Here is a 14172-nt window from a genome sequence, read left to right on the forward strand (position 1 = left end):
TCTGGTCGGTGTTTGGACAGATAGTTAAGTCATTAATATAAAATGTAATTTACAAATGGGGGTCACATCTTATATTATCTCTGTTATTTGGGACATTAAGCCAAGAGACTGAATAGAGCTCCAATTTACAGTAAAGGAAAATATACATAAAAAGGATATAGACACAATACGAAACCACCAACAGTGGAAGAATGGACTCACATTGTCAAAGGAGTTTTTGAAATGGAACTTTTAACCCACAGGATAAGGACACAAAAGGACAAATTTATAGAAAAATGGAAAAAGTGGACTGTTTACACAACAACGACACCTGTGAAATACTTTATTTTTTTATTTTTTTATTTTTGTTTTGTCTTTGCGTTGTTGGTTTTTTATTTTCTGTGACGTATGTGTGTTTGCCTTAATGTGGAAAATTCTAATAAAACTTAAGTTTGAAAAAAAAAAAGGATATAGAAGGATATTATACAATAGTGTAGGTAATTGTTTATTTTTTTTTTGTTTTATATAATTTACTATTAATCCTATAGAAATATCGTCAATATAAATCATAAAAAAACATGCACAATGCATTGACAATATAATATAAAGGCACTTTAAAATAGTTTTTATATTTCCTTTTCATTTATTTTGACTGACAAGAAATGATGCATAACAAAAGCCTAAGAAAAAATATTTAACAGTTTTAAATACAATCTGTGTCAGTAATACAGTTTCAATTTGGCCTCACGAGGGCCACATGAATGGAGTCAAAGGAAAGGTGTGGCCCTCAGTACACGCTCTGTTCTTGATACTACTGTAATAAATGTGAGCACAAAGCCCTGCTTATCTGATTTCAGATGTTCTTTCCTGATCAGATAAAGTTTAGGGGAGTTATTGTTTGTTAAAAATGCACTTTGAATCCTTTTTGGTGCTGCCGGCATCGCAGCAAAAAAGTGTCAATAACGCACTTTGTTTCTCATGACATAAACGGCAACAAAATGAGTAAAAATCAGCATGAAAGAAGCGGAGAATTAAGAGGATTGAAGGGTCATGTTGGTGTCTCGGGGCTAATCAAGTCATGTGGTGCCAGTCATGGTGCAGGCAACTAAAATAGTCCACTGTGTCCTATGTCACCCTCAAGCCCAAGGGGGGGAACATTCCTCACAAACAAAGAACCGCATGCTGCTCTCCATAATATGCATTTTAATGCTCCAAAATCACCACAACAAGCCTGCAGTGGTCAGTACCCAATGAGACAAGGAGGCTCCCTGAGGTGTCAGTGGGTTTCTCCTGCATCATCTGCAGTGACACATCTCTGAAGCTTTCAATCTTCTTGAAAATCTCTCCTGAAACGAAAGAGCGGCTGATGAAGCAGAACATGGGTGGGAGGGGGGTCCACTCAGCTGCTCTTACATGTATTATCACTCACTCACCGTCTGCCACCGTCCCGTATTCTGTCACTCTGCGTCTCCTCTCCGTCCGCCCACGCTCTCCTTTCATCCTCGACCTAGATTTTGGCGGTGGGTGTTGCTATCAGACACGGAGCTCAGTGTGAAGAGCACAATGCTAAAGTGGGCCAGATTCTCCAGCTGAGGCTTGAACGCTTCCTCAAGTCCGGCGTGGACCTCCGTCGTCGTGGACCCCACGTTTGTTCCTTCTGTTGAGGCTTTTCTGCGCCCCGAGCGTCAGTCGAGTCAGCATAATCGGCCTGCTCGTGCATTAGTCCGTCGTCGCGGCGCCTACGGGGCTCATTATTAGCAAAACCTAATGAAGCAAAACTTTAACTTGGATTTGTGCTCTGCTGTGAGACGTGGACACTTGAATTATTGCCTCCAAGTCAATCAGTGCAGAGATTTATTCCTCTGATTAATTTAGTTCAAACAAAGGTGAGATGTGGCTGTGGGCAAGAAGGTACTGCGAGTAGGTGCTTTTTAAGCATTTGAAATATAATTGATTAAAATGCACCCAGTTGAACAGCAGGTGGCAGTAGAAAATATGTTTGCACAACAAAGTAGGCAAAAGAAAAGTTGTTTAAAATGGTCAGCGCTTAATTGGAACATAAATATTTACTTATGTCATTACTTACTTTCCAGGATCTAAAATAATATTGGATTCGTCATGGTCTATGACTTGTAATCACAAATTTGTGAATATATTCCAATATACAAAAGTCTTAAATACAATTTTTTTTGGTCATAAATGTTGTTATTAACGAACCTTAATAAAGTAAGACGAGAAGCTAATTGAGTTCTGGTTATATGACTAGTCGTTTTACATCTATAATGCAATATAATTGATGAATAATAAGATGTCACTTCTAGATGTGAAAAATAATATTGGATTTATTTATTTTTTCAGAAAGAGGATAATGGAATCATTGGTCCTTATACATTTTTAATAATTGGTCTCACTTTGTTTTGGGAAAATTTGCTTTTTCTTCACTCCTCCTGTGTATGTGGTGCGTGCAAGTTCCATTAATACTGCCACCTGATGTTATGTGTCATTGCTATGGATTCTTGTTGTTTTTTTTATCTCTAATTATAATGTATAACCTAAAATCAGGGTTAGAAAATAAAATGATGTCTGTGTAAGCAGCTTGGCGGAGGTATGCACTCTCTGAGTGCTTTAAGTGTTTCTTTATCTTACCTTGAGTGTTGGCCTCTTTAAAGAAATTTCAATTCACAGCCTAGATGTTTAAGAGGTTTCAAGAAACATTCTAAATATAACGTGAAAAACAAAACAAAACGATAATAAAACATTCAGCTAATCTTGAACGGAACAAAGAGCAAGTGAATACAATTTGATGGTGTTTCAGATAATCATCTGGATCCAGGATCCTTGTGAAGAATTTGTATGTTAGAGAGAGTCACACTCTTCACGCGAATGAATTACTAGAACACTACTTAGATTGCTATAAATGATGTTTGAATGTCTCAAAACATCTGGAGTTATATAGATAAAATAAATGTAAACGTAAAAATGTTGGGTTTGTTTCTCTACTTTGTTTCAAATAAAGTCGAGAGCCCGCCCTTTTTAAAGTTAATTAAATTGACAATGATAATAAAAACCTCCTAAATATACATAATTAATTCTTTCCACCCACCAGTGAAGGCATTTAGATAAGATTTGAGCTGCTGATAAGCAGACACTTGCGTAACTGTCTTCATGAAACGTGATGCTGGTGAGACTCTGCTACCTACACAAACACTCTCCTAACACTTGCCGTCGCCACTTTTCTTTTACAGTTACCATGGTGATGGGGATCCCAACAGTGAAGCGGAAGGTGAAATCGTACCTGGCCGAGACGTTGCGTTCTCTTATAGATAAGCTGTCAGCGGAGGAGAAGCTGGACTGTGTCATCATAGTGTACGTCGGTGAGGTGAGTGCTGGAGTCGCAGCAGCGCAGCGGTCCAGAGGTCTCACAGCGACTTCTTGTTTTTGACCTCAGACCGACGTGGAATATGTGCAGAGCGTGGTCGCCGGCCTCGAGAAAGAGTGAGTGCTCCTCGCATGTGACGGCGTGACTACACAAGCTTTTGCAACATGGGCCACCTCTGATGTCATCTTCTCTTATCTCGCCTTTTAGCTTCTCCACAGAACTGAGTTCAGGTCTGCTGGAGGTGATCTCCCCCCCTGCCACCTTCTACCCCGACCTCACCAACCTCAAGGAGACATTTGGCGACTCCAAAGAGAGAGTCAAGTAAGGCTTCTTTATTAAACATCCCTCTTTGGTTGACATGGTTTAAAAACATAAGGGATGAATGAAACTCTGAAATTGTTGTTGCTGTAAACTGGTGGATTTCTGTTTCCACTTTTACAAGCGTGTCTGTAGCTAGATTTTTTTCAAACATTTTGAAGTTGGTTTTTGCAGTGGTATTCGCAATCAATTTCAAATCTCATCTTGCGTGATTCAAAATATAGCCGCTAAAATATGAGGCTAAAAAAAGGCACTTTCTTAGATTTCTTAGAGGAAACTGGTCATGTGACTTCGTCATGGTCTATGACTTGTAATCACAAATTTGTGAATATATTCCAATATAGAAAAGTCTTGAATACAATTTTTTTCGGTCATAAATGTTATTATTAACGAACCTTTATCAAGTAAGACGAGAAGCTAATTGAGTTCTGGTTATATGACTAGTCGTTTTACATCTATAATGCAATATAATTGATGAATAATAAGATGTCACTTCTAGATGTGAAAACCTTAACAAACTTTGATGTGTTCAAAGAATGGCTGTGGTGCTTTCAAAAGCGTAGTATTAATTGTATCAGCTATGATGCTACTCGTAATAGCTTTATGGACCTATTCTAAATCATATTGTTTAAGTAAACCCACTTATAATGTTTGATTTCATATTCCCGAACCAGAGCAATTATTAATAGCCATTGTAAAGAGTCTTTGTCTTCGATGAATATCATAAAATAAAATGCATCACCTTGCTAATACACAATTTTAATGAACTAAAAACTAGACTTTAATAGTAGATAAATTAGACAAAAATAAGACTATAAAATCTCAGATTTATGAATTAATATTGCTATATGCCGAGACTAGACTCAATCTCTAACATGTTAACAAAAACGACACTAGACTGAAAAAATATTTATTTTGTTTTTAAAAAGCATGTGTTGGTTTTGATTTCGAGTCATGGAAACCCAGCTAGAGTCACAGGATTGCAGATTAGACGGAAGATTGGGTCTCCGGGTTAAGTAGAGCGGGGGAGAGGGTTAGCTTTGATTTTGGGAGCTTAGCTGCTTAGTATTCCAGTGGCATGACACAATGTCAGATCAAGGTCAGACACAGCAGAAGCATCTACCTCTCTCTGTCTGTTCCGTCTCTCTATCAAGTGGACTAAACTTGTGTTTACACTGCATAACAACGGATCAGATCCGTGTCGTGCAGCAGTTGTTTGCTCACAAAATGGCAAAGATGAGCAATGACGTCACCGAGTCGAGTTTTTCCACCTCAAGCCAGAAACACAGACGTTTGATTTGGTGTCACTTTGAAACGACCCGCAGACTCGCGCTAATGTAATCGGATGTGAAAAGAGCATTATATTCCAAAAATAAGATGCCACTCTCCCAGATGAACACAGTTAGTTTCCCCGGATACATTAGCAGTCTGTGGATTGAGGTGATATTATTAGAGTAATGTGTTGGTTTCCGTCTATGAAGTGATTCTCAAGTGCTGGGCCGGGACCCAAAGATTCTTTCAATGGGCCGGGTCTTCACATCAAACAAATGTTTAATAAATGCATATTGAAGTGCACATTTTAGACTACCTTAAAGATTTATAAAGTAGATTAAAAACAAGACCTGGAAGCTGATAATGCACTTGTATAACTGCCATTACAAACCATTCAAACACAGACCAGATTCACCTGCAAGTCAAGAGCAAGACATTACATTAACTAATGAATGATCGCCGTGATTTAAAATATCTGGAAACGCTAAGCAATTCAAAGACGTGGGAAGTGATGAGTTCAATGAGAGGGGTGCAGACAGAAATTGCGTTTAATTTTAGTAAGGTTTGTTAAACAATGTTTGGGAAAATCATTGTACTTTTTAAGATTTTTTTTTTCGTTTGTACCATATTATACAGAGATGATAATAATGAAGAGGTCTATATCCCAGTCTTGGAAGAGTCTAAAGCCATGTGGAGGATCACAATGGCTCAATATATGGACATGTGATGTGGCCTTCAGAAAAGAAAAAAAAAATCATAAAGAACAAGCTGTATTTAGATTAAAAATAGGTTTCTTTATATTGTATTATTCCACATTTTTGAAAAAATAAATAAATAAAAAGCTTTATATATGTCAAATTAATTCATGGCTGATCTCAACCGATCATTTCGATAGTTTTCCAAGTGCCAGAATCAACCATACTGAAAATCCAACCACTCATATTAGAGAGGTCCGTATATGAGAGATACATCCGACTAAGCTGCCTTTTATTTACTCATCTGTGGACCGGGGTCAGACAGCTGGTCAGCACTAGGTTTTATTAAAGCTTTAAATGCTTGGAGAAGGATGACACGGATAACATCCTTCTTACCACCTACGACAAGTGACGCACTCGCCGACACCAGCTAGACACGCATGTGGTGAAGAGAAGAGAACAATCCATGCCTGGAAGAAATGTGTTAAATCTCAACCTGAAAAAAAGATCATTTAAAGCATCTATTATCTTCTGTAGGATTAACTTACACACACCAGACACCGCTTTCTGCTTCCTTACATTTCTATTATCCTGGATGTGAACCCTTGTGTCTCCACACACTCAGTCTCCACGCACTACCCAGACCTGATCAATCGTGCTTTGATTTTTACCTGCAGTTTAGTCGCATCAACTTGAATAGCTCACTTTGTAGAACACATGACTCTCATTTATAAGGATCTGGCTCTGAAACCTTCATCTGTCATATACATTAAAAACGATTCCGTTGACAGGTTTTGTCATCATTTATTATTTTAATTTTTGTTTACACGCTCTTTATCATAGTCTTTAATTATCATTTTATTCATAACGTCACGGTGCGTCTCACTGGCTCTATAATTTGTATTATTATTATTTAAGATTTATTTGGTTTCCTTTATATTTGTTTATTTCATTTATTGTTCTTACCCTCTTCTTATTTATTTCTTTACCTACAGCATTCAAACTGATACTGGCCCGTTACTTTACCTTGTAACCAGTTACTTCAAAAGTAACTGTTAACTTAAAGTAACTTAGTTACTTGTAAGTAGAGTAACTAGCAAATAAGTTTAAAAATGTAAAGTAACTTGCCCTACACTGTTTACGTGGGGTCTTTTATGCCCCCAAAACACTTGTCAAATTTCACCCACCTCTTATAAGATGTGTTTGTTTTTGTAAAATAGTTTTAAACATCCTGGTCGTCTGAACTAATAATTTGACCAATAAACATGCTGACCATGATTCTCTCTCTTAGATGGCGAACAAAGCAGAATCTGGACTACTCCTTCCTAATGATGTATGCCATCAGTAAAGGTGTTTACTACGTTCAGGTACGTCTGAACCTTTTGTCTGCATAACGAGTGGATTTCATGGTTCATCTCTTGTCTGTTCTGTTGCTGAGACGTATGTGAGGAATGTGCTGCACCTCTGTCATCAGTGTTTAACCCGTCATCATTCTAACGCTCACGCTGTGTCATTTCCATTCTCTGCTGTCACCTGAAGGGACGAGGTACTTCCTGCCTGACATCTGCAGCTTGTCCTGTTTAGCACGTCCAGCTGCCCCGTAGAGAAAATAGCCCAAATCTCTTCCTCTCCCGGAAAACAAACGCTGCCCTGTCGTTCATGTGTTTTCTGCCTCACAGTTGGAGGACGACATCGTGGCCAAACCAAACTACTTTGCCACCATGAAGAACTTTGCTCTCCAGCTGTCGTCGGAGGACTGGATGATTCTGGAGTTCTCTCAGCTGGGCTTCATCGGTGAGTCGTTGACGTCTTGTAAGACTCCTGATGACACTTGAATAACTCGTATTAAATCTGACGATTTGATCTTTTGGTCTGCAGGAAAAATGTTCCAGGCTCCCGACCTCAACCTCATCGTTGAGTTCATCTTCATGTTCTACAAAGAGAAGCCCATCGACTGGCTGCTGGACCACATTCTCTGGGTCAAAGTCTGCAATCCAGAGAAGGACGCTGTAGGTTCAAAACAACAACTTAAAAAAAAGTTGTCTCCTTCGTGCTCATACGTCTGTCGTCCCTCCAGAAACATTGTGACCGGCAGAAATCCAGTCTCCGCGTGCGCTTCAGACCCTCCTTATTCCAACATGTGGGACTCCACTCCTCTCTGGCAGGGAAGATTCAGAAGCTCACAGTGAGTTCTTCAGCCTTCGGTGTCACGTGTTTGCTGCGAGGTACTGACGGTCCTTCATGTTTCTCTGACAGGACAAAGACTTCTTGAAGCCGCTGCTACACAAGATGCATGTCAACCCGCCAGCAGAGGTTTCTACTTCAATGAAGGTAGTGAAGAGATCTAACTCATTCAGTCATGGTCTCATGAGGGTTCTGGAGTTTATCCCAGCTACCTGGGGCGTGAGGCAAGGGAGGGACGCCGATGGATAGGTCACAGAATCATCAATGAACCCTTTATTTTTTTACCCAGAGGCTGAAATATGGCTAGAATTGTTACTCTTTTGAGGAAAATAGGAGCTTTTCATGAGGAGTTAAAGAAGGAGTTTCAAAAAGAGTTGAGTGTTCACTGGTTTTATTATAGTTTTATATAAAAACATTCCTTATCTAGCTTTCAGTCAGTGAAGGTGAAACCCTCAGGCTGCTCAGTCCTATTAGACGAGCGAAAATGATGAACATTGACGAGTCAACCGACAGAAGAGTAATTAAACTCCAGTGTTGAAGGTTTGTTATTGTAGATGTTTAAAATATTTTAAATTCATTATCTCAGTTTGACTGTCCATGTCTGTTGAGTGTTCAAAAGTAAGTAAGCTTTAAATGTAAAGCTCCTTTCACAAAACGTCCAAATTCAATATACAAATGTTGCTCTATTAGTGCCATTTTTCAGACTTATCTAATCGATCAGTGAGCAAACATGAGTTGCAAATAGACCTAATATTTACGTTGCTTTGGTTGAATAGACTCTATTCTATCTTTCTGCTGGCTTTATACTAACATTTTATATTGAATTTAAAAGGTTATGGATTTAAGAAACGCTTTTTTAGGATTCCTTTTGACTAATTTGGAATAAGAATATTACACCCTTTATGTGAAAAAATGCATTTATTTTGAAAATATTTAAAAAAGAATATTAATTTATACAATAAACTCAACCTTTAAATATTCAAATGATTAAATCAAATTGTAAAAAAAAAAGAATGTAAAGCTTGAAAAACAAAAACAATTTGAAATGTTGTATTGACTGATGGAACTGATGTACTTCCATAGTAGTTGAGTAAGGTTTTGTGTTCATCAGGTTTATCAGGGCCACACGCTGGAGAAGACCTACCTTGGCGAGGACTTCTTCTGGGCCATCACCCCGAAGGCGGGAGACTATGTCCTCTTCAAATTTGACCGAGCTGTCAGCATCGAGCGGTGAGTGTCGTGGGATGAGTTCAACTGCCCACGCGGCTCCGAAAATATTTGCCCTCGCAACATTGCCCAACCTTGATTGAGGTATCGACTTTCACATGTGCGGGGAAGTCACCTGAGGCCCGTTACTGTCCGCCGTCTTCTGCCGTGATTTCTGTCCGTCCCTCTGGGGACGAGAGGAGCTAATGAGGTGCTAAAATAAGACGTCTCGGGTCAAACTCCCACATTGACTTCTTATATATGATCTTCTGAGGCCGACGTATGTGGAGAGAATTCACGGCTCGTTAAGTTAATAAAACTCTTTGCTTGAGTCGGGTGCTGCCAGACGGGTTCAAAGGTTACGGTGGTCTTTACTCTTTAACTAGTCCTTCAAGGTGTGTTTCAGGTCAATGTGTTGAATAGTAGTTGCTGCACTCTGATGCAAATCAGAGGAAGGAAATAACGCAAGGAGTATTTAAAACATATTCAAATGTTGCATCTGCTGCTTTAGCATTAAGGTACTTGTTTATAGTTATCCCTGGATCTAATTGTTACCTTAACTCTTAATACTATTATCGTGCCCCTATAGAAGTATATCAGTGCCATCATGATCCTAAATGTTTTATTTATTTATTTTGATATTTTTTATGAATGTTATTCAATCATTTGTATATTAAAAGTTGGATGTTTATTGAACAATTGAATTAATGATTTATTTTTCTATATGTAATAAAAATACAAATTCAATTATTTCAAGAAACAAATTCCAACTTTTCAATATAGACATTATTTAATGTAATCAATAATAACAAATGCATTGAATTATTGAAATAATTCAATACTTTCAAAATTACTCTGAAGGCACTGATATACTCTATATACCATTTAGTAAAGTTTTGTTATGCAATCACAATTTAAATGGGACGATTCAAAAACAGAATCTCTGTTATCTCACTTCTTAAAGTCACATGAAAAGTTTAAACAGAGATAAATAATCACACTAGCTTTATTTATTTTCTTATAATTTACTTATGTGTTGTGTAAGTCAAGTTTCTGTTATTCTTTATTGGTTTAGTTTTTCGTTCGTCCTTTCTTCATAAAAAAGTATTTTCCTTATCTGCTTCAAACTATAATAAAATAAAAATATGACTTTTATTAACCTTCAATGGTGTTTGAAGCACCTTCCCGGGGCAGCAGTGGAGAGAAAAATATCATCTTGCCTCTGTATTACCTGGACTTCTTGATGGTGTGAACCTTGTGAAAGTCAGGACCACAAACATCTTCTCATGACTTCACTGCAGATGATTCTCTATTGTTCTTACACCAGGAAAAGGAAACTTACAGATCATGCAGTGTGTGTCTGTGTGTGTATTTGTTGGGTGGGTGGGTGTTTGCTCTGTATACACACTGACCTGTGTGTGTGTGTGTTTGTGTTCCCCTGATATCTGTGCTTCACCCGCCATGGCAACCCTGTGTTTGCGGGAGCGGGTGTGTAGCCTGCATTGTCTTTGAAGATTAACAATGACGAGAATAGATGGAGCAGAAATACAAACCTATTAACGGCAACAAGTGTGTGATGGAACTTAAGCATCGTCTCACCGCCGTCTCGTTGCGATTTCTTAATTTTCCTTTTACTGAGCGTCCTGGAATACTTCACTTTGAAATACCTCACCAGTGTAGAACCATGACAAACATCCTGAGTCACCTCAACCCTTGTGGAGGACCAGTGGTTCTTCTTTGAGTCTTTCCCAGACGACCGAGTTTCTGAACTTAATTTATTTCCCTGCAAAACGAAAGAAATGTTTAAAAAAATGATGGATGAATTGAAATTGGGTTTACGCTGTATTATCATTGTATTCCTTTGGTGTTATTTCGGGGCTTGAATGTGTGTGAGTGAGGAGCTGTGTCAGGTTCTGTGAAAGCTTGGAACTATGAGTCTGATGTAATATTGTCTTTACATTTCTGAGACTTAATATATCTTATGTATTTCCATTTGCGGCCCTCAGTCTCTGTTAAGGACTGAATGGTGATTCATTCATCTTATTCATTTTAGTCAGATATATTAAACTTCAGATTGAAGAGAGACACTGTAAAATGTGACTCTCCTCTGAAAAGGTTTGAACACTCCTGACCTAAAACATCCCTTCAACATCGGCTTGCTCTTAGATCATTGCTGTTCCTTATCTTAAACACTGATGTCATTAAAGGTCATTATATCAACATGAACGTTACTCAACCGTCCTACAGGCCACATAAAATGACACTTGTTTGTTGTCTATGGTCTAGAAAGGCGCTATATAAATAGAGATTATTTTTTATTATTATTATAATTCCGTATCTAAATTATTGATCCGTCCTTTCTCTCTTGGCATATTCTGATTTCGATCATGTGTTTTAAGTTTGTTAAGCTCTTATGTTAACACATAATTCTTATTATGGTAACATCTCCCTCTTATAATCATAGTTTATTTGCGTTTATTTAAATAGCTTTTCCACTCTAAAATACAAGACTAACGTCATGTTTGGCGATGGGTCCCGCAGCGCCCCCTGTTGGCATTATCAAGTCGTGTTATAAAATCCACCGCTGACTTGAGGTTCTTCTGCTTCACAGATTCCTGTTTCGGAGCGGTAACCAGGAGCACCCGGGAGACAAGATCGTGAACGCCACGGTGGAAATCCTTCCCTTGTCGGTAGGTGCTCTCTCACACTCGTAAACACTCAAAGATTGAATTACACTCGGCAGTCGCCCGGCAGACGGACCAGGTATTGATCATCGGGCGCCGCCGCTGCCAATAACTTGTCGAACACTCATCTGCACCTTCTCAGACGAGCGCATGTGTGCGACAGCTGCTCAATAACTCTCGATGCTTGCAGGAGTCTGGCGTGCAGAACAAAGAGCAGTACAGGCGAACTGAAGACCGCTTCTACAGGATCGGTGAGTCTGACCACATGTGTCTTAGTACACACACAACTACACACATTGTCGGTTTAAACTGGGTGAGACAAAAATGCTGCCAAAGTTTGTGCAAAACCTTGTGACGTGACTTATACCTGATTGGTCCTTGGTTTCTAATAAAGCTTGTGAGGGGTCTAATGTTAGTGGAAAGTCAGAATGGTAAATGAAAAATGTCGATTTTATATTTGTCTAAATTGAAAGGATGTAAGAAAACAAAAAAGTTGCTACTGATCGTAGGTCCATCCTTCAGGATCTTTAAACCCTGTGAGTTGCTGGTTTCAATCCCAGTACTGCTGTGAGGCAAGGTCGAACTATTGCGAGTCCGCCTGATGTAATGCAAGTCCCCTAGGAGTGCCAAACTCAAGGCTTGTGGGTAGAAATCGGGGGCCGCCTCTTACCTGACCCATGATTGTTGAATAGATACGAGCCATGTATCGACAGGACAGAGGAGCAGTTGTTGTTGTGTCGTCGAGAACTTGAATCTGGAGGGGTCACAGGAGTCGGGGGAGGAGGGGCTAGAATGTGGTTAAGTGCTCACTGATGAACCTAAAGAACAGTTTCAAATTACGCACACATGCACACAAACACACGGGGAAGTGTTCTATGTAGCATGTGAGCAGTTGTGCGTCACTGGCTTTTTTGTTCCTTTACAATCACTGGCTACAATTTCCCCCCCCTTTTTTTGTCGTTCCTTCAAAAACCCTTGATTTGTGATACTCTCACATGACTGATGGAACATGGCCCCTCCTGTTGTCAGAGGAGTGTTGTACAGTCACTGAAATACGTTTGTTAAAATATGGTTCTTATTTGTTTCTGGAATAAAACTGACATTGTTTGAAGATGATCAAAGCAAATGACCTGGAATTGTATGTTTCTTAAGATCACGAAATGCAGATCAGTCCAAATATGACCAAAACTGGTTTATCTAGTTTTATTTTAACAGTTGACTTCTTTTTGATGTTTCTACTTGAAGACCATCACTTGCTCACTCGCTTTAGTCTTCAGCTGTGAACTCTAACCTCCTTGCTGTAGGTTTTCTGTCGATCTCAGGTTTGAGGATTCATAAAGAATCGTCTTACCTTGTGTTTATTATAAGTACAGGAATATGTTTAACATTTTCTTCTTTCTGTGTGCTCTTCCTTCAACAGGCCACTTTGAGAAAGGCGTGGCAGAAGGAGTCATAGATCCTTCCTTCAATCCCATCCAGGCTCTCAGACTATCCGTCCTGAAAGACTCCGCAGTTTGGGCCATCGTGAGTGAAGTAAGTAGCTGTGGAGCCACTCCAGGCCCTTCCTTCGCTTACTGTGGCTCCTGCACTGTAGAGATGAAGAATTCATTTTTAAGAAAAGAAGACGTTTGAAATATATTTTTCAGTTCAATTGGCTCCTCCTATGATATTTGAACTACACCTAGTATTTTATATATTGTCCACATAAGAACATAAGAAATTACTTCAAAATAAAAGAGAATATTAGTAGGCAAATGTAGTGTAACTTTAAAAAAAAGATACATTCAGACTTAAAACTATTTTGCTGTTGTTTGTTGTCAAAATAAATAATAGTTTTTATTGAGGCGATTTCATGACAGTAACAGCATTTGAGTGAAAAATAAAGGTTTAATATCCTTGTCATCTGTTCAGAAGTTAATATCTGCAGCTTTGAGTTAATTTGTAATTTGGCTATCAAACTATCAAAATCGCTTTTTACTGCAGTTACACTTCCAAGAGGACGAGCTTAAAGAAACAGAAAAACAGAAAAAAAACCAGCCACATTATAGTCAATAAACTCACAACCTAATGTTGTGATGCAGAATAAAATAAAATAAATGTTTTCAATTGATTCACAATTTATTTTTAAATATTATCTGTAATGATTATATTCGGTTTAATGGTTTACTTTTGAACAGTCATTACTCTTGTCTGGGCTGTTATTTTAACAATGCCCTTCACTATTTACCTTTGTCTGGATGACCTATCGTAGAGTCCATGAGTGTCACATGACCACCAAACTGCTTTTACAGCAGTGGGTCAGAGACGGTGTTTACTGGGACACTTTTTGAAGTTACCAGGCAGATAAAAGCAGAAACTGACATAACAAGAGCTTTTATCTTGTTTTGTAAACGAGTAAGTTTGCTGTAAAATGGCAACGGCGAAACGAAAAATTTACGACATTGCAGTAACAAAA

At 38.6% G+C, this 14172-nt stretch overlaps 1 protein-coding gene across 2 annotated transcripts in view; it reads left to right on the forward strand.

Moving 5' to 3' along the window:
* The window catches only part of mgat4a (alpha-1,3-mannosyl-glycoprotein 4-beta-N-acetylglucosaminyltransferase A), a 36024-nt gene that overhangs the window by 20127 nt on the left and 1725 nt on the right, over positions 1-14172 (forward strand). For both annotated transcript variants that reach the window (XM_087804046.1, XM_087804047.1), the window contains exons 4-15: positions 3225-3358; positions 3428-3474; positions 3566-3679; positions 6935-7010; positions 7323-7437; positions 7522-7652; positions 7721-7828; positions 7900-7974; positions 8939-9057; positions 11645-11723; positions 11908-11968; positions 13138-13250. In XM_087804046.1, coding sequence (XP_087660172.1) covers positions 3225-3358; positions 3428-3474; positions 3566-3679; positions 6935-7010; positions 7323-7437; positions 7522-7652; positions 7721-7828; positions 7900-7974; positions 8939-9057; positions 11645-11723; positions 11908-11968; positions 13138-13250 — 1172 coding nt within the window. The remainder of the gene's footprint in view (positions 1-3224; positions 3359-3427; positions 3475-3565; positions 3680-6934; positions 7011-7322; positions 7438-7521; positions 7653-7720; positions 7829-7899; positions 7975-8938; positions 9058-11644; positions 11724-11907; positions 11969-13137; positions 13251-14172) is intronic.

This window comes from Callionymus lyra, chromosome 12 (genome assembly GCF_982586985.1).
Source record: "Callionymus lyra chromosome 12, fCalLyr1.hap1.1, whole genome shotgun sequence".
Taxonomy (NCBI): Eukaryota; Metazoa; Chordata; class Actinopteri; order Syngnathiformes; family Callionymidae; genus Callionymus; species Callionymus lyra.